The 22030-nt window shown below is 39.1% G+C and overlaps 1 protein-coding gene across 1 annotated transcript in view; it reads left to right on the top strand.

The window, feature by feature from the left end:
• The window catches only part of Drat (Death resistor Adh domain containing target), a 325067-nt gene that overhangs the window by 298050 nt on the left and 4987 nt on the right, over positions 1-22030 (top strand). The window contains exon 8 of the mRNA XM_067141227.2: positions 808-960. Within this exon, the coding sequence (XP_066997328.1) occupies positions 808-960 (153 nt within the window). The remainder of the gene's footprint in view (positions 1-807; positions 961-22030) is intronic.

The following is a 22030-nucleotide window of genomic DNA, read 5'->3' on the forward strand; positions in this document are numbered from 1 at the left end:
AAGTAGTGCTCTTGAATTGCACTTCTGCACTTCCTATAATTGATTTCCGCTCTCCCATTTGGAAGTCAGCTGTCCCCATAAATGCCTGTAAAATTTAACGCATACGTTGTGAAATCCAGTAACCCCAACCTGGAACAATTTCTGTCATACTTCAACATCTTGGACCTGAGTAAATGTTTTCAGTACACAGATCTCTGCTTTCTTCATACAGTGGTTAATGGTTCTCGTACTCTTCAATGCGCATTCTTGCTGCCTCATTTCCTGTTGCATATTCATACACGTAAGATCGGAAATACATCACTAATCCATGTTCGTTGTGTGAGCTTAACACTCCAGCAACTTTGCATATTCTACCAGTTACCAACAAGAGCAAATTCCCAGCATGAAACTGACATATTCATTCCCTGTCATCTCTTCAAAACCAAATTGAAATGTGTACTAGATGAGTAAGCTCTTCATCCTATTTTGTCAACCTTGCCAGAACATTACTAGTGATATGGACATGATTTTAGCTGGGTTTTCTCCTTGTTTTTTTGGTGTTATTTAGTTTGTACTCATTAATATTTAGTCTTCTCGTTGGTACCATATAATGTCTTTTTCCTTATTTTTAATATTTTATATTGTTATGGAGTCAGTGTAAAATGAATTAACTAGGACCTGTATCTGATTAATACTAAATAGATATATAAATAATAACAAATTATTATTATTATTATTATTATTATTATTATTATTATTATTATTATTATTATTATTATTATTATTATTATTATTATTATTATTATTATTGAGTTATTTTATCTACAGGGTGGAGCGGTGTTCATCAGTCACGAAGTGGCCGAAAGGTTGCTTCCCAAATTCAGTCGGCGTGCAGAGGAACGTCAGCAGACTATCAAACCAGTAGATATGGGATCAGTTGAACAACTTCAGGAACTGGTCACACTAGTCACAAAAGGAGAGGTATAATTAAAGCAATTTTATTACAATGAACACGAATTCTCTACTCTCTTTAGTTTCCTTTCCAACCATCAATTTGTTCAATGTTAACATGCTTTCTATTTAGTTGAAAATGGCCAAAAAATTCAATTAATATAACCCTAATTAACTTATGAAACAGCAACAGAAGTAAACGGAACAGAGTTTGTATAGTTATCAAGCATTACTAAGCCAAATCTTAGAATGCTTCTAGGATCCAGCACTCATATTACAACACTAATGTTACCTGGATTTAAAAAGGGTAGAGTGCCTTTCATTTTCGAACATTATTTATGCTGTTTATACAAGGCATTTCCTCATTCCAGCCAAATGTTAAGTCAAGGATCGAAGGCAATACTGAATAATTATAGATCATTACTGAAATGAAAGTGATAGTATAACAAAATTCGCTTCATTGAAACGTTTGGCATACATGATTAATATTAAGAGACTGATTTAATTTTAATTTATGCCGCAAACTGATATTTGTTGACAGTCGCTAAGGTAAGATATTGTCAAGTTAAGTAATACACCCTAAATATCACTACCATCATTTTCTAGTGCTGTTGAACTTGGTGCTTTGGGCTAGGAAATAAAATCGTATTCTAGTTTTGAAAGTAGAATGTTATGTCCAAATGCGCCAAAGGCTTTTGATGATTTATTTTGTACCTGTTCAGTCAGCATAAAGTTAAGCCTACACTCTAGCTCACCCCCTAACGTTATTACGCGGACTTTTGTAGAAAAAGGCAATCTTGTGTAAGGAGGAGTAGCTAGTCAAGTTAAGCCCCACTCTTATCCAAGGTGTAAAGTCTCACGTTTAGCCAGGGTTAAGACCCCCACTCATACAGTCCCTACTCTCAGCCAAGGTGTAAAGTCCTACTCTTAGCCAGATTGTGAAGTCGCCAAAGTCCTGTTGCACACGCAGCCGAGCGATCAGGTTAAGCCTGCAGCCCTAACCAAAGTGTAAGACCCATCTCTTAGACTAGGTGTAAGCCTCTGCTCTTTAACGATGTGTTAGGTCATCCAAGCCATCCTAAGCATAACCAGGCAATCTTCAGGTCAGAAGCATGTAATCCTTAGTAGATCGGGTGAGGAGTAAGTGATACTTAATGAACGTTATTATTGTCGGTTTCCTTTCTTCTGCTTATTAAGAAAGTGTTTTCTTCCATCTTCATTGCAATTCCATTAATAGATTAAGCAGGTTACCCCGAGTGAGAAGCAAGTAATCGTCAGATCAAAAGCGGGTGATCCTTAGTGGATCATATGACGAGCAAGTAATAGTTAATAAATGTTATTATTAATGTCAGCATCGTATTAATTTTTACTTATCAAAGAATTTTTTGTCCATTTTCAATGTAGTTCCATGTACGTCATTCCTTTTTCCCTAAAAACTTCGGTCAGGGATAAGCTGATCTATATCACAAGTTAGAAGATAATTTTTGACAAATTTTAAGCTAAAAATCAGTCTTCCAGAACTAACAGTTTACGAAATATTGAATTTTTAAATTAAGGGTTGTTTTTAACGCCAACCTATTGTTTTATTCTAAACGTAATGCAAAGTATGCTCCAACAGTTTTCAAGTCATGCTTACCTCAAAACGTTGGAGAAAAAACAGTCGAGGATAAGTTGATCTACAATCGTCGGTTAGAGGATATTTTTAAATACATTTTAAGCTAAAAATCACTTTCCTAGGGCAATCAGTTTAGGTGTTATTAACTATTAAAGTTGTGACGTACCCACTTGGCCCACAGATGTTTGACAAAATTATAATTTTAATATTAAAATAAATAAATGATATGTCATTGTTTCTCCATAAACAGTATCCCAAGGGCGCCAGTCTTCAAGCTTATGGCTTGAAAACGAAAGTTGATAATTAATAATAATAATAATAATAATAATAATAATAATAATAATAATAATAATAATAATAATACGTAATGAGACTCAAAAAACTCCCAGGGGTAGGGTGACGGGACACAAATTCATTAAGTACACTAACATGGAATTTAAGGATCATTAATAATAATTTCAGAACATACAAATTAAAACAGCTATTTATTAGGATGAAAAACGTGACGTAACGGCGTATTAACGAAATCTGAACTTACGGAAGCAAAATAAAAATTGAATGAAATTAACTCTAAGAAAATGAACTGTTGCGCGAAGACTTGCAGTAACTTATGCCATAAGCTCACCATATGTAGACTCTGTTGTCTTGAAGATGATGATGGGTGGATCTCTCGTACGGGCTGCCTCATCTGTTGTTGGATTCCAGTCCTACTTATGGTTTTCCTGCCTTTAACACTTCCTACTTTACTTCTTACATAAAGTCGTAATGAGTCCTACTTTTAAGTGCAAAACCACCATGGGTTATGTTCATGGAGAGAATACACTTGTATTCTTCCGTATTACGGAACAGCAGTGCAGCTAAAATCATAATAAAAGCTCTCCTTCCCTGTACTAGTCAAAACCGGTCTCCCGTTGACTGTACCTCTCGTCATTGAGATAACAAGTCCCAATGAGAGTAACTTTTGAATAGTATATACTCAGATGCGAAGTGAACTAAGTTAAAATCTTCTCCGATGTGCAGACGTAGAATCGTAGTAAGAGTGTCTTCCAAGAGTGAGAATTAGAATCACAGTGAGAATAAGAATGTCCTCTCCAGCTCATGTCGGCGGGTATATATCGGTGCAAAAGTCTCCTTCCATCAGCCATATCACATGGTCCAGTAAGATTCGAGGTCTCATCCCTTCCCCTATGTATTGCTGTGAATCCACCACGTTGCTTCGTTACGTTCATTTACATAGGCTGAACTTTCCCGCTGAAATAAAGCGTCAGATAGCGCAGTTCGAAAAGTGAGCGTTTATAAAGTATCAACTGTCTCTTCATAAGGTGGAGAGGGTAATATCTCTCGTACCATTGATGACGTACTTTTCCTGGAAATGGGCTGAAATTAGCCTGCTGACTCTGGTCACCTCACAACGGCTATTGGAAAATTTACTGCAAGTTATTAATATGAATGATGTTGAAATACTTTACCCAATAATTTGTTCGTTCAGAATACGTTATAGCCGCGATACAAAGAAAAGAAATGATGATTGAAATGGATGATAAAAATCATATATATATATATATATATATATATATATATATACATATTAATTTAAACATGACCTATCAGTGATTAAATATATACATCTTATCAATTAATTATATAGTTCAATAATTGAAAACATGCAGTGATGTCCCAAACATCACAAAGTTAAGGGTTGTTTCACCCTACCTAATTTTTATTCTAAAAGTCATTTGAAGTATCCTCCGATACTTATAACGTCAAAAATCAATTTTACCTCAAAACATTGGAAAGAAACACTCGGGCGTGAGTTTATCACTATTACCGTACCAGATAGAGAATATTTTAAATCAAATTTAAGCTAATATCAATTTTCTGCAAAGAACAGTTGATGAAATACTGAATTTTTAAGTTAAGGGTTGTTTTCACCCCCAACCTATTTGTTACTCTAAACGTAATTTAAAGTGTCGCCTAACACTTTTTTGACGTTAAAAGTAATTTTTATCCCAATAGTTTAGAAAGATGCATTCGGCAGTGAGTTGGCCTATATTACCGGTTAGAGGTTCATTTGTGGTCAATGTTAAGCTAAAAATCAATGTTCTAAGACCATCGGTTTAGGAGTTATTAAATATTTTGCTTGATGGTTGTATTCACCCCCAACCTATTTTTTTTCTCTAAGGGTCATTTAATGTATCCTCCACCACTTTCTTAACGTCAAAAGTTATTTTACCCCCAAAACATTGAAAAGGAACACTCGGGGGTAAATTGTTCTATATCACACGTTAGGGGATAATTTTTGATCAATTTTAAGCTAAGAATCCATTTCCTAGGACCATCGGTTCAGGATATATTGATCTTGTTACGTAAAGGGTTGTTTTCTTACCGCTCCCTAAAACGAGTACATTTATACACCACTGCAATAGCACCGCGATGTTACAAACCGCCAACAGCAACAAGCTGAAAAGCACCCGGTTATGCTAGCGCATGGTCAGCGTAACGATAATCCTGAAGTTTTAGCTAGCGTTACGTTAGAGTGGGCTTAGTTAGGTTAGGTTGATTTGGGTTGGGTTAGTATAGTATGGGATGCGTAGTCAGCGTGAGGATAAGCCCCCACTTTTAGCCAGGGTGTAAATTTAAGCCCTTAGCCAAGGTGAAAGCCCCGCCAAGGCTTGAGCCCCCAAAATAAGCCAAGGTATTGAGCCCCGCCAGTGTATGAGCATCCAAATTTAGCCAGAGTATGAGGTTAAGGCCTCGCCGAAGTATAAGCCCCCCATAGTATGAGGTTAAGCCGCTGCCAGTGTGTGCTGCTAGGCCCCTAGTGTGAGGTTAGCTTAGGTTAACTTCACGAAGATATGAGGTTGGCTTAGCTTAACTTAGCCGACCTATCCACCGGGTGGATGCTGCTGAAATCTCAAATTATAAATACTGTTGTCCATCACTGAAAACAAAATTACTTTTTTTTTTTTACATTTGCCTGAAAAATATTTTCAAGCCAGTTCTTCCTTTCAGCGAACGTCCACATTTTGTTGTTGTTGAGTACTGAAACACCTTTCAGATTCTGAGTGATATTCAATGAGTGATATCACTGCATAATCACGTAATCAGCCGTAGTTCAATTCCTGCACAATGCATGTGGAAATTATGAAATTAAAGGTCATCTATCTATGATTTAGATTCCAAGTAAAACTGAACGTCTCATAGATGTGATTGTGAAATTAACAGTCATATAAAACTAAATTTTCTTCTTTTGTATTTATATCTAGATGTTCTTTCAAGCGACTACCTATCTCTGCTATCTTATTTACCGAATCTAAGAACATTCCTCTATTTCACAAGTCCTCTGATTCGTCATAGCCTTGATGAGCAATCCAACTATAATTGGCAGTGCAACCAACATCAGATTATTTTCGCAATAAGTTCTAAACTAAACCAGATCTGAAAACAAAATTTTGCACATTCTACCTTGAAAAAGACCTCCAGTATCTCTGGAGGTTGTGGTAGATAATATCGCATTTTTGATGTTAGGGAATACCGGTACTGCATTTTCCTCAAAAACAGCATGTTTCACTAATAATTCAGGTTCTGGAAGGGATCTTAACTTTATTTGATGGTGGAACTACAAGAGAATATGCTCTACTCTCTACCCATCTAACCTAAATGGTAGATCCTTGACGGGGCTCATGATGATGTGTACTTGAGCTGATCAAGCGGATGTAGCATTATGAGGTTGTGTCGGTGGCCATAACAGTGCACAAAATATGCACACGGTTAAACGTCTGTTATAAATTAGTGGACTCCATACTGTACTCGTCGGAAGGCCGCTCCACCATCATACGTCTGAGCAATTGATTTTGTCTTCACTCTGTATTGTTCCAATGCATGTACTCTAGTATTCATTGAGATGCAATTGAGACAGATCTTTCAGTCAGAGTGAGCTGCACAAAGCCATGAAAATGTTCTACTGGTTGCGAACCCTGAACTAACCGCAATACAGTCCGGCTCCATGGCTAAATGGTTAGCGTGCTGGCCTTTGGTCACAGGGGTCCCGGGTTCGATTCCCGGCAGAGTCAGGAATTTTAACCATTATTGGTTAATTTCGCTGGCACGGGGCTGGGGGTGTGTGTTATCTCTATCATCATTTCATCCTCATCACGACGCGCAGATCGCCTACGGGAGTCAAATTGAAAGACCTGCACCTGGCGACTTGAACATGTCCTCGGACACTCCCGGCACTAAAAGCCATACGCCATTTCATTTTTTTTACCAATCACCAGTTGCGTCTAATTGGATATTGTGCTGGTTTCATCCGCTTATACATACACGAACATAGCTTTATTTACTACCTCAGTGAGGATTTTATGGTAAACCAGGTACAGGCAGTCATTTGGTATTATGGCTTATGTGTATTTATAGACTTATTCCTCCAAATGTTCACGCAAAGTATTGTCTAGTTTGGCAAGTTCGTTCTTAAATCTAGACAGATGCCTTTTTTAATGAATATTTTGTTTGTATACACCAGCGTATTGCTATTTAGTGTTTGCCACAGAATTTTAAGCAATCAATAATTCTGTTCAAGTTATGTCTGTTTTTCTTTACTAATTCATTGTGCACTGTTATTAATAGCCCATGTCCTTCATCAATTTGTTTCCGAATATCAGTTTTTCCACATGACCTCCTTTTTAATGCGTTGCCAATATGGGAAGAACTAATTGCATGTGACTTGAATCTTTCTGACAAATGTTTATGATCACTGACACTATGAAACATCACTGCCAAATAACAGGCAATTGAAACGAGAAAGAGTTTTCTTGATTTCACTGGCTGTCAACCACGGTTTCCTCTTCTACCAATTTGGATTCAGTGAGCGCGATTGCGTTTTGTGTTTCCATGTTAAAGACATGTTTGGATGATCAGGTCCTAACTGTGTAATAAGAAGCTTTTTCTGTTTATGAGCAAAAAATTCTACATAAGAAACTGTTCACCATACGTCCAGATATTCAATACTATAGACTCCATGCGCTGATGGGCGAAATGCACCGCTGCGCTGCGAGTGGCGAACATTGTAAGTTAATGCGCTTCACCGCGCACATATCAGCTGTTGTCTCAGCGCGTGCTGCCATGGCTGACTAAATAATAACAGCGGGATTTCAGAGTGTTTTATGCAACGACAATTGGCCACATTATTCAAAATTTGCGGAAAGTGCTCATGTAATAAATTTACAAGAAAACGAGTTCGCAGGAAATAGCAACAGAGCAATAACTGCAAATGTGATCAGAAAGAAACATTGGTTCACTAGATATCCTACCATTTTACGATAGAGGCAACGTAGTAATTTATGTATTAGTAGTGGTGATAACGAGTTTAGTGTTCATATACACATTCAACAATGCTGTCTTCACAAAAATATCCGTGGTCTATTTCTAATACGATATCATGTTAGCGTAGGTTAATGCTGATAGGGAGGCGACTAATTTTTAATTTTAATTAATTTTAAACATAACCATGTTTTCTAAGGCTTTTTTTTGCTAGTTGCTTTACGTCGCACCGACCAGATAGGTCTTATGGCGACGATGGGACAGGAAGGGCTAGGAGTGGGAAGGAAGCGGCCGTGGCCTTAATTAAGGTACAGCCCCAGCATTTGCCTGGTGTGAAAATGGAAAACCACGGAAAACCATTTTCAGGGCTGCCGACAGTGGGGTTCGAACCTACTACCTCCTGAATACTGGATACTGGCCACACTTAAGCGACTGCAGCTATCGAGCTCGGTAGTTGTTTTCTAAGGATGGCCTTGGTAACAATCGTTATTATTTCATGAAGGCGAATAATTGTTTCCATGAAATGTAAGCATATTTCAGCTGTTGTTTATGAATTTTGCTCAGAACATATCACCTCGCATACTGATCGACTGTGTGAATGGCCTCGGCCTCGCTTCTCAAACGTAGGGAAGGAGAAATACAACAACGGTAAGAGAGTAGTGGAACTTTCTGTGATAAAAAGACTCAGGCTCGATTTTGGATCTATTGAAATTCCTGATATTGAAACCGCACGTGCACTATCAAATATTATGCATGAGAAGAAAAGTTCAGATTCAGTTAAAGTTGCCAATAAGTGATTATTTATATTGTGTGTCTGTATTTATAATATGATCAAGCCCGCCTCTGTAATATAACGGCTGGCGCTACTAGCTGCCTTCCTCGGGAGGCCGGGCTTGAATCCTGACACTGCCAGAAACATAATATTGACATGAATGTTGGTATGTGCTTAAACCGTGCATGCAGCTCATTTCCGTTAGGGGTGTGTTTGAAGAGAAATGCACCACCTCAGGACGAGGACATGAATTTACGGATGTAAAATACGGTATTTCTCTGAGCTATTGATATTGCGTAATGGAAGCCTATTTGTGTAATTATTTTTGTCTACTGCCTTTCCAAATCATTTCGTTAGGTTGTAACGGAATACTATAAAATTTCACACTTTGGTCTGTAGTACAGTACTGTATATTATTATTATTATTATTATTATTATTATTATTATTATTATTATTATTATTATTATTATTATTATTTTTATTATTATTATTATGGATATAACTAAGACTATGGCAATACTATACAATGTGTATCTATTATGATGTGTGTGTTCTAAAAATGATGGTCTGCTGAAGTTTACTTTGCAAATATAGCGTTGCTGCAATAATTTGTTTCCATTTGTTAATCTATTTGTAAAACGGTTCAAATACATGTTGTAAATAGGTTTTTTAATTAAAATGTATAAATCCAGAATTATTTCTTGCTATTTACTGCTGTGATCCACCTTCTTTTCAAATGCATTTCATGAGGTCGTGAAGAAAACCTTTGTATCACAGAAGCCTCTCTATTAATGCAGCCAAAAACAAGCATATAGTTTTGCCCGAACGTTATGGCATTAAAAAATAATCATCTGAAGAGAGCATTGTAAAAATCTTCTTCTTCTTCCTATGCTTATTCTCTTTCTCAATTTATTTACTGGGTTCCGCTTTCGCGTTATACCAAGCCACTAGTCGTTTCATCGAGTAAAGCCAAAACTATGAAGTATGATATATTAATTGCAAAGGAGGGGAAGATAAGAAATTAGCTGAAATACATGTGTAGGTATCATATACAGGGTCAAAAACAAAACAAAACAAAACAAAACAAAACATGGGATAGAGAATGTACGGGGACAAATGGTTCAACTCTTCACGGCAGCTATCTACGTCACAAACATGACCGGATCAACACATTAGATTCAAATAATTGCTTTAGACAACAATATAGAAAGGGATTCAGCGATAAAGGGTCACTGTAAAATGATTGCATATATGTATGTAAACATCACACATATTCCAGTTTTTAATGGCCAGCTGCAGATGAAGGTGACCCTAAGTAGTTCTCGTAATTTCCACCCGCAGCAGCACATTGCTATACGCACGGAGTGCATAGTCAGTTCACAGCAGCATGGCGGCAGAGTGAACCCACACATAGGTAGAGCTCCTCAAAACTGTGTATTTTAAGTGTGTACAACAGGAAATAACTCGTTAACTCTTAACTGTCTCAAACCCTGGTGGGCTTTTAACGATTGTCGGAAATGTAAATATTGAAAAGTGATAAGTTAGTAACGTTACATTTCTAAAAAGAAGTGAAGGAGCTAGCTCCTAGTCGCCATGGACTTGTGCATGGAATATAAGAAGGAGCTAGCGAAGGGAGCCGAAGTACAGTGCGAAACGTGTAAAAACTGGTACCACGTGAAGAGATTCAGTGTCGATGGAAGGAGTGATGAAGGAGTGTAACAAAGAAACATCTCCATCAATTGCTCATGTGATCGAACTTATTAAGTTTAGGTAAGAAATTAAGGAAATGAAGAAGATTCGCGACCAGAGGGAAATAGACCTAGGCAATTCATTAGAAGTGTGTCACATTAAACGTGATGATAACGCCAGCCTTCTGAAGAAACAGCAGGGTGATGTAGCTCAGTGCTTGGCTAAAATTGAATTTTTAACGCAGGAGAATATCAGTCTGCGTGCCAAAGTAAAGGCTCTAGAGAACCGTGTTTAAGAGGGAGAACAGTATTCCAGAAGGAACACCCTTGAAATACAGGTGTTCCTGAGTGCGCGTATGAAAACGTGCTTGAAACTGTAAAGCAGGTTGGGAAAGCACTGGGCGTGGAAGTTAAGGATCATAGAGTGACTGTGGTGAAATCGTGCGGCGCTTCGACAAAGGAAATTCGTTGAACGTCGCCGGGTGAATAGGAACCTCTCTACGAATCATATTGGACTCCCTGGGGACTCCGTTGTGTACGTGAACGAAAGCCTGGTTCCGGAGAAGAGGAAGGTTCTAGCTGTTGCCCGTCAGAAGGGGAGGGAGAAACAGTACGCTTTCCTATGGGTAAGAAATGGAACTATTAAAATGCGGAAAAGTCAGGGTTCACCAGTAGTGATTATTAATTGTATCGAGGACCTTGAAAAACTATAGAGGGTGAGCTAGAATTGATAAATATTTACTAACAGATCGTGAGAGAAATGAGGAACAAATTAGACTCTTTTAATTAAGGTTTATTATCTAATAACGTAGTTATGTGTATATTAAGTGAAACATGGCTTGATGATAGTATATATGACAGTGAGGTCTGTAGCACTGGATACCGAGCGTGCGGATAAGACAAAGGTAACAACAGGAAAGGGGGTGGAGTAGTAATAGCAGTGAAGGAAAGCATTAAGTAGTCAAGGCCGAAGGCACAGGCCTTGCTGTTAAAATTAGAACTACAAGGAATTTGTATTGTTTGTGCTGCCTACATCCCCCGCCTCTAAACTTGAGTCATACCAGGAAGTGCTAGAGTGGCTGGAAGTCCATTATGAAATGCCCAGTAATAACATGATCATAGCAGGTGACTTTAACATTCCCATGATAACAAGTACAGACCTCAGTCCCTATGATGGTAACAGTCAATGTCAGATGATAAAAAATGTTATTAACCTCTTCGACCTAACATCTCAAAACAATATGCAAAACTGCAATAGCAAAACCCTTGACCTAATTCTTACCAATTATAGGCAATTAGAAGTTTCCAGGGACACATTCAAACTCTTACCGGAAGATAAACACCACCCTTATTTAAAACTGGATTTACCGCTAAAAAGTGCTGTGAACAATTTCAGGCTAAAAATGGAAACTAGATTTAATTTTAGGAAAGCTAAATTTGAGCAGCTGTACACGAAATTAAGGGACGCTGACTGGAATGAGCTATACAATAGCACGGAAATAAATTTGGAAGAAAACACTTTTTACAGTCAACTGTACACGGCATTGCGAATAAACGTTCCAGTGTCTAATTCACAAAGGCTTAATAAATACCCCTCCTGGTTCACAAGATAAATTATTAGAGACCTAAAACAAGGATTTCCATAGAGCGCGTAAGGGCATCTCCCAATATACTGATATGAAATTTAAGCAACTCAGAAGCAAAATTAAGGCAGATATTAAAGTACCGTAGCTTACAGGAAATGTGTAACGACTGTCGAAGACACCATTACACATGATTGTAAACAAATTTGGTCTTATGTAGAAAGTAGAAAACGTAACTTAGGAACATGTAATAATATGTGCCACAATAATGAGAAGTTAAAGAATAGTGAATCAGTTGTGGGTGGGTTCGCTAGGTATTTCAGATTGGTCTATTCTCAACACACTGCTCTGTACGATATTTCCACAGATAATACTTGTGACTCAGAAACTTTACGCATCGATAAAATAACGATGGAAGACATTGGCAGAGCATTGGGAATATTAAAGCCGAATTCATCTGCAGGTCCGGATCAGATACCTCTATATATCGTAAGGGGATGTGCGGAAATTTTTAGGAAGCCATTATATTTTCTTTATAATCTTGCTCTTAAAAAACAAACTTTTCCTGATGTTCGGAAAACGTCTCAGGTTTGCCCCATACTAGAATCAGGTGATCAGCTGTTAATTAAAAACTATCGACCAGTGTGCATCCTATCAGCTTTTGCAAAAAATTTCGAGTTTATTCTCCATCATAAGATTATCTTACACACTGGACCACTAAAATCTGACCAGCAACATGGGTTTCTATCTAGGAGATCTATAGTTACAAATCTGGTCAATCTGTGTCAGGATATATCGAAACAATTACATAATGGGGGCGGGAGGGGAGCAAATGGGCGTTGTTTTCACAGATTTTGAAAAGGCATTTGACAGCGTGGATCATGATATATTGTTAAATATATTGAGTAGATTTGGCTTCTTGCGAGATATGCTCAAATTTCTTAATACTTATCTATCTAATAGAAAACAATATGTTCAGAATCTTTGAAATTCCTCCACGAAATACAATGTAAATTCGGGAACCATTCATGTTCGTGATTTCATAAATGATTTGCCTAAACATGTAAAAAATTCCAGTTGTCTCCTTTATGCCGATGACTTCGACATATTCAGACCGGTTAGCTCAACACAAGACTGCCTCTTACTACAAAACTACCTTGATGGTATTCTGATGTGGCGTCATACGAACAAATTAAAATTTAACATCTCGAGATGTGTAGCATTGTCGTTCACCCGTAAAAGGAATCAAACTATATTTCAATACAAGCTGGGTCCAAACGCCCTGCAAGAAGTTGACCAAGTCAGTGACCTTGGCGTCCAGCTTTACAAGGGTCTTACTTTCCCAGTTCATGTAAACAATGTGCCAGGAGAGGCCTACCGGGCTTTGGGATTTATCATACCGAACACAAAACCGTTCAGGAAGATGAGTTCCATCACAGCCCTCTATAACGCCTTTGTACGAACTAAATCGGAATATGCTAGCGTTGTATGGAATCCAAGGTTCAGTAAATATATTAAGTTCTTCTTCTTCTTCTTCTTCGTATTTGCTTCATGGGATCTCTAAATAGCAGTTCCTAATTAGTGTCGACCTCTAAGATCTTTTGCTACCATGTTTTTCCTTCATTCTCACCTAGATATACCTGCTCCCTTCACAAAGCTGCAGGTTGTTTTTATTGGGTCTTCATGGATTTTTTTTCTCTCTCTTCACCTGGTAGTCCTAGAGTGGAGAGTCTGATTCTACGCAGCGCCTCGCATTTGAATAGTATGTGGCCAGCTGATTCATCTGCTTCATTGCATTTCCTACATACGTTGTCTCTTATTACTCCAATTCTGTGTAAGTGTTTTTTCAGATGGTAGTGTCCTGTCAATAGTCCTACTACCCATCTTATATTTTCTCATCTGAGTTTCAACAATTCTTTAGTATGCTTCTTGTTTCGTCCTTTTATCAGTTCCTTTGCAAGCCTGCATCCTGGAGTATTTTTCCAGTTTTCCGTTTGTTTCTTTTGTACCTATTTTCCTATGTAGTATCGGGCTTGTCCATAGGAAATCCTGCATACAGGTTTTGGGCCTACAAAATGTGTTTCTGCCCCTTTTCTCGCCATTTTATCTGTCTTTTTACTTCCCTCTATACCTGCATGCCCTGGTACCCATACTATTTTGACAATGCTGTACTTTGAGAGCTTAAGGAGAAGTGAATGGCAATACGAGACAATTCTGGATATTATCCGGACTGCTTCTAGTGCCTTAATGGCCACTTAGCTGTCCATAAAAATAAAATGATCTTATTCTTATTGTTCATTTTCAGATTTTCTTCAAGACATGTTGTGATAGCTATCATTTCTGCTTGAAAGACTGTAGTGTGTCTGCCAAGGCTCATCTGGATTGATCTCCCAGGTCTTTCCCCGTTTTCCCTCCTCCTGAGCCATCCACAGTCCTTGAGCCATCAGTCCACCACACTATATCTTCTTTTTCAGTATTCCATTTGTTGATATCCCAGTCTTCTTTTTTTATTATCCGGATCTCAAACGGTTTTTCAGAGTTGTACTTCGGTACCATATGGTCAGAAGGCATGTGTAGAACTTCCTCTGTTATTACTCTGTTAATTTTACATAGACCCTACATTGGGTCTTTGTGCATTCCAGCACTCTGGTCGTGCCAATCTATATGAACTCATTCTAGCCTGTCCTTTTATGAAATTGCATAAGGATGGGAGGTCTAGTAAAGTATTCAAGGCTTCTGTCGGCGTAGTTCTTATAGCCCCATGTATGGCTATGCATGCCATTCTCTGTAGGCTATCCAATCTACTGCCTACTTTTCCTTGACTTACTTTCTGCCACCAGATGATTGAAGCATAGGCCATCAACGGTCTAATGATCATCGTGTATATCCAAATTACCATTGATGGTCTTAGGCCCCATGTCTTCCCGACAGCTCTTTTATATGTATACAGCAAGTTCTTGGCCCGGGTTATGTTCCTTTCTATATGTGGATTCCAGGCTAGATTTTTATTATAACACTACACCTAAGTGCAGTGCCTGTTCTTCCATATATATATATATATCTTGCCCAAAGAGCTTCAGTGATCTCTTTCCCTCTAATTTTCTCCTTCTTGTAAAAGGGACAAGAGTTATCTTGTTCGGGTTGACTGATAGTTGTTCTTCCCGATAACAGTTCTCCGCAAGGTTGAGTGATCTTTGTTTGCGGTCCTGGATAACACTCATCACCTTAACTCGTACCACAATCACTAGGTCATCTGCGTATCCTTGTGTATTTAAACCCTGTTCGTTGAGCATAACTAAGATTTTGTTCACCACGAGGTTCCACAGGCAGAGGCGAAAGAACTCTTCCCTGACTACAGCCTCGGGTGGCCCTAACCGTCAGCGTTTCTTCAAACAGGGTTACTTTCTTCTTCCTTCCGTCTAATATGGATTTAATCCGTTTGACGATGGTTTTACTCACCTTGCTCTTTTCCATTGCTTTGATCATTGAGTCATAGGTTGTATTGCTGACGGTTCCTTCTATAACTAGAAATGCCGCCAGTGTAATTTCATTATAGTCTAGGCTTTCCTCTAGTTTACAAACCAACTGGTGGAGTGCTACTTCAGTGGATCTGCCAGGTCTATATGCAAACTGATTTCCATGTAACGTTGAGTTCAGTTACACCGTTCTTCTGATATATTTATCCAGAATTTTCACCTTTGCTTTCAGCATGAAGGAGATTAAACATAATGGTCTGTATGCTTTTGCTTGAGCATAGTTTGCCTTAGAGATTTAGGTACTAATATTGATGTAGCTTCATACCATGATTTCGACACGTGCCCTAAAGCTAGACTAGCTCTGAAGAGGTCCGTCAGGGCATTGACTAGTATCTCCCGTTCTTCCTTTAGGATTATTCGAAGTATTTCATCTGGCCCCAGAGCCTTTATAGTGTGAAACGTGTCGATTGCCCATTTTACATGGTTGTGTTTTATTATTCTGTTGGCACAGTTCCAGTCTGCTCTTCGAGCTCCGGTCTCTGTTCCAACCGTTTCTTCTTCTGTCATCTCCTCAGATTCAGGAAAGTGAGACGCCATTAGCATCTCCAACGTGTCCTTCCCCGCCTGAGTAAACGACCTATCCGGTTTCTCCAGAGTCCCCACCTGATTTGTATGGGTTGCTTTAAGAACCTTCTGGAACCGTGCTGTTTCAGTGTGTGATTCCACTTTCTCACAGAACAGTCTCCAAGATTTTCTTTTTGCTTTCCGTATCTCTAGGTTATACTCAGTGGGTTTCCTATGATATACGTCCCACATAACATTTCTGGATGATATTCTATACAACATCCTGCCCTCGTTTTTCATTTTGGCTAGCTTGTTGTTCCACCGCCTTACTTTTTTGGTGTATTTCTTTTCTTTGAGAGGACAGTTGTCATGGAATGAGTCTATAATGGCCTCTGCTAATAGTTCCACTGCCTCATCCAATTCTTTCTGTCCTCTCACATTAGTTGGAATTATTGGTACAGCCTTCGCTAGAACTTCTCTGTATCTATCCCAGTTAGTTCTTTTTGGGTCTCTGTACATCTCAATCCCACATAGTCTCGCATCCGTTGAAAACTGAATGTGCTGGTGGTCTGCCATGATGGTTCCTCCAGCACCTTCCAGGCTTTAATGAAGTTTGCAATATGCGTAGTGCTTAGTGTAATGTCTAATACCTCCCTACGAATTTTATTTATAAATGTAGGCTCTTTTCCTAGCTTTAGTATCGTCAACTCATTTCCACTAATAAGCTCTAGTAAAGACTCACCTCTTGCACTGCAGTTCGTGCTGCCCCATGCCGTGTGGTGTGAATTGGCTTCTGCCCCAGGGACTAGGTGTTCGCCCATCCTCTTTGCGTAGCAAATTAGGTTCTCAGCTTCTTATGATGGGGGAAGATTAGTTGAGTCATATGGGAAGTATGCAGAGCCTATGGTTATTTCTCTGGGACCTTCCCAATTTCCAAGTTTTATCTTGGCCGCCACTAAGTCCTTTGAACAATGTTCCTGCAACAGAAGGCATTTTATTTTTCTGCTCACAAGTAAAGATATTCTAGGCATATTCGATGTAGTATCGTACATTAGCTTACCTCCAGATTCCGCCAGTCCTTCTACTCTGCCCTTAACTACCCATGGCTCTTGTATAAGAGCCACATAGATAGCCTCGGACTTCAACTTCCTGACGAAATTGGCCTCAGCTGATTTTTTATGTTGCAGGTTGGCCTGTAGATCTTTCAGTACCATCCTTGCCAACGCTAGGTTTAGTTTTTTCCTTAATTACTTGAAATTTGATTTGCCCAAGTCCAAGCTTGGCCTTAAGGCTTCTCTTCTTGAGCTCTTCAAAGTCTCTATCATGAAGGGCCGAAACAATTGTCCTTCCTGTGTCATCAGTTGTTGTTGCGTTCAGCACTCTCCACTCTTTCGTCGGAAGTTTGGTGTCATGTTGATTTATCCTGACAAGCACATCATCAAACCTCTTCTTGTCAAATGGAGCAGGAAACTTGGTGATGACCTTTGTAGTATTCAGCACCTACTTGGCTTCTGCCACCTCCAAATTCTCCCCTTTCCAAGGTTTGCAATTGGCCACCGTATGCTCCAGCCAGATTTTAGTTTCTAGATTTGCACAGATCAGTACCATTGCTCCACTTTCCAGCCATAGAGACTCGAGGAAGCCTTGAAGGCATCCGTCCGACAGCGATATCATTTGCGCTATCAGAGCAGATGAAAGTTACTTCACGTTTCCCGTCTGGAAAGGTTTTAGGCATTATTGCTACCTTGATTGAAGTTAGCCTTTCCGAAAAGGACATGACCGTTTCTTCTTTCTGTTTCTTGGCGGGCGGTTTTGTAGCCGAACTTGATGGCGTACTATCCCCCGACGTTGGCCTTTTGGGCGTTGTCGGAGGGATAGCCTCTCGCCGATCTCTGTTCCTTGGCTTCTTCTCCATCCAAGTTCCAGCCGCTATTTTGGCTTCCTTCCTCGCTCACTTCCTTTCCTTGGAATATTCATTGTTGCGAGGTGTTCTGTCAATATGAAATCTGTTGATTTTCGATGCAGATATCTTCAGTTTTGTCTCTAGGGACGTTCCTGGATTGCTTGTAGTAGCAGTCTGCTCTACTGGAGCTCCTGTTGCCATTTCTTGTTTTGAGTCGGCGACAGCCTGTCCAATTGGGACTTCTGTCTCCATTTTATCCTCTTGGGCTTGCTCCCAGATCTGCTCTACTGGAGCTTCCATGGCTTCTCTTGATGTCGAAGTTCTTAAAATTGGTTCTTTATAAACATCCATATTTCAATCAATCATAGAGATTTTGCCCCTTCTAGGGTGCTGAGCGCCGTTCTCACCATCCGTGGTGAGGCATACAGCCAGACATTTTCCCCCCGCAACTCTGGCGGCAAAGACCACGCCCCTCAGTCATCCATCCAGTGATCCGCCCTTGGCCCGAACTTAGCCAGGTTTGTTCCCCCTTCAGTAGGCCTAATCACGTGGTCTCCACTTGGCATTATCATGACTGAGTTCACAGCCATTACTTTCCCCTAGGTTGGGATCGCCCCTTTCCCAACCTGCGGCTCGTCGAGGCTACGTAGAGCAAAGTGATGTGTTGGTTCCAGCACCCCGCAGTGAGCCTTCACCTCAATCACAAGCCCCACTTCATCTGAACACCGTATCACGCATGCGGATGAATTATGGATGACTCTCTAGCATGCGTGGGCGAGGCCTCCACTTCCAAGACTTGACTTGGCTAGTAACAATAATATATTAAGTTAATTGAAAAAGTGAAAACACATTTTTGAAAATTCCTACATCACCAAACACATGGATTGTACCCATTTATGGTGCCATACGAAAATTTCCTAACCAGTGTCGGAATGACCAGCCGTGAAAATCAGAGAAAAAATCGATGCCAAGTACCTGCATAAATTATTAAACAATAAAATAGATCATTATGTATTGACTGTCGTTATTGAATTTTCGCGTACCTCGCTTGTATTCAAGAGAACGCAGCACGTTTAGGATTGAAAGAGCTCTGACGACCAACCACAACCATTCATCACTGTATATGTTATGTAACACTATAATGAAGCTGTTAACATAGATAATAACTTGGACTTCGACATGTCAGTATCCAAATTCACAAAACGTTTTGCTGCTACACTGCCACAACAGTAAGAAATAACATCCCCCTGAAAGCTGTCAGAATGTTATTGTAGTTACTGAATCATTTATTTATTAATAAGTTTATTATTAGTTATTAAAATCTAAGAATTATATCTATGTAATTGAATGAATAATTTAGTTATTAAGAATTCACCACTGTATATGTTATGTAACACTATAATGAAGCTGTTAACATAGACAATAACTTGGACTTCGACATGTCAATAACTATCGAGGTATCTCACTGATTAGTATACCAGGCAAAGTATTCACTGGCATCTTGGAAGGGAGGATGCGATCAGTCGTTGAGAGGAAGTTGGATGCAAACCAGTGTGGGTTCAGACCACAGAGAGGCTGTCAGAATCAGATTTTCAGTATGCGCCAGGTAATTGAAAAATGCTACGAGAGAAATAGGCATTTGTGTTTATGTTTCGTAGATCTAGAGAAAGCATATGACAGGGTACCGAGGGAAAAGATGTTCACTGTACTGGGGGACTACGGAATTAAAGGTAGATTATTAAAATCAATCAAAGGCAATTATGCTGACAATTGGGCTTCAGTGAGAATTGATGGTAGAATGAGTTCTTGGTTCAGGGTACTTACAGGGGTTAGACAAGGCTGTAATCTTTCACCTTTGCTGTTCGTAGTTTACATGGATCATGTGCTGAAGGGTATAAAATTGGAGGGAAGGATTCAGTTAGGTGGAAATGTAGTAAGCAGTTTGGCCTATGCTGACGCCTTGGTCTTAATTTCAGACTGTGCCGAAAGCCTGCCTTGGAACTTGAAAATAGGTGTAATGAGTATGGTATGAAAATTAGCCTCTCGAAGAGTAAATTGATGTCAGTAGGTAAGAAATTTAACAGAATTGAATGTCAGATTGGTGATACAAAGCTAGAACAGGTCGATAATTTCAAGTATTTAGGTTGTGTGTTCTCCCAGGATGGTAATATAGTAAGTGAGATTGAATCAAGGTGTAGTAAAGCTAATGCAGTGAGCTCGCAGTTGCGATCAGCAGTGTTCTGTAAGAAGGAAGTCAGCTCCCAGACGAAACTGTCTTTACATCGGTCTGTTTTCAGACCAACTTTGCTTTACGGGAGCGAAAGCTGGGTGGACTCAGGATATCTTATAAGTTAGAAGTAACAGACATAAAAGTAGCAAGAATGATTGCTGGTACAAACAGGTGGGAACAATGGCAGGAGGGTACTCGGAATGAGGAGATAAAGGCTAGTTTAGGAATGAACTCGATGGATGAAGCTGTACGCATAAACCGGCTTCGGTGGTGGGGTCATGTGAGGCGAATGGAGGAGGACAGGTTACCTAGGAGAATAATGGACTCTGCTATGGAGGGTGAGAGAAGTAGAGGGAGACCAAGACGACGATGGTTAGACTCAGTTTCTAACGATTTAAAGATAAGAAGTATAGAACTAAATGAGGCCACAACACTAGTTGCAAATCGAGGATTGTAGCGACGTTTAGTAAATTCTCAGAGGTTGCAGACTGAACGCTGAAAGGCATAACAGTCTATAATGATAATGTATGTATGTATGCTAAGAATTCCATTTTTAGTTATTAAAATATAAGGATTTTATCAATGGAATTGAATGAATAATTTAGTTATTGAGAATTGTATGTTTAGTTATTAAGATATAAGTCTTTTATCAATATAATTGAATTAATAATTTAGTTCATCACTAAGAATTGTACTTTTAGTTATTAACATCGAAGATTTGTGTCAATGTAATTTAATAAATACTTTAAAGTTTTTTGGGTTTTCTACCCTGATAAAACCGGCGTTTAAATAAACAAATAAATAAACAATTCAGTTACAATAAATAGTTATAGACATGGTATAGGCTTTTAGGCTTATGCCGTGTCAAAAGTAAGGTTAAATTCGTTACGTTTCGCAAAGAACGTTGCTATGCGTCGTCAGAAGAAATTCTCGACTGTCCACGTGAAAGGCTTCTCAAACAATGAGATTTAAATTTAGACGTTATAATATTAGTAATGGTACGTTCATTCGTCACCGGCCGCGGTACAGCACTAGCGTTCGAAGTGGAAGCTGATGGAACCATCAGAATCAGTCTGAGATGGCCACATAACATAACCGGTGTACGTACATATGAAAGCATGGCATTGACACAAGCCTGGATTTAAATCAATCAATACAATCAATCAATCAATTAATCAATACTGATCTGCATTTAGGGCAGTCACCCAGGTGGAAGATTCCCTATCTGTTGTTTTCCTAGCCTTTTCCTAAATGATTTCAAAGAAATTGGAAATTTATTGAACATCTCCCTTGGTAAGTTATTCCAATCCCTATCTCCCCTTCCTATAAATGAATATTTGCCCCAGTTTGTCCTCTTGAATTCCAACTTTACTTCATATTGTGGTCTTTCCTACTTTTGTAAACGCCACTCAAACTTATTCGTCTACTAATGTCATTCCACGCCATCTCTCCTCTGACAGCTCGGAACATAACACTTAATCGAACAGCTCTCCTTTCTCTCAATTCTACCCAGCCCAAACTTTGCAACATTTTTGTAACGCTACTCTTTTGTCGGAAATCACCCAGAACAAATCGAGCTGCTTTTCTTTGGATTTTTCCGAGTTCTTGAATGAAGTATTCCTAGTGAGGGTCACATACACTGGAACCATACTCTAGTTGGGGTCTTACCAGAGACTTATATGCTCTCTCCTTTACATCCTTACTACAACCCTAAACACCATCATAACCATGTGCAGAGATCTGTGCCCTTTATTTACAATCCCATTCATGTGATTACCCCAGTGAAGATCTTTCCTTATAATAACACCTAAATACTTACAATGATCCCTAAAAGGAACTTTCACCCCCATCAACGCAGTAATCAAAACTGAGAGGACTTTTCCTATTTGTGAAACTCACAACCTGACTTTTAACCCCGTTTATCAACATACCATTGCCTGCTGTCCATC

The sequence above is a fragment of the Anabrus simplex genome, chromosome 2 (genome assembly GCF_040414725.1).
Source record: "Anabrus simplex isolate iqAnaSimp1 chromosome 2, ASM4041472v1, whole genome shotgun sequence".
In the NCBI taxonomy this organism is placed as follows: Eukaryota; Metazoa; Arthropoda; class Insecta; order Orthoptera; family Tettigoniidae; genus Anabrus; species Anabrus simplex.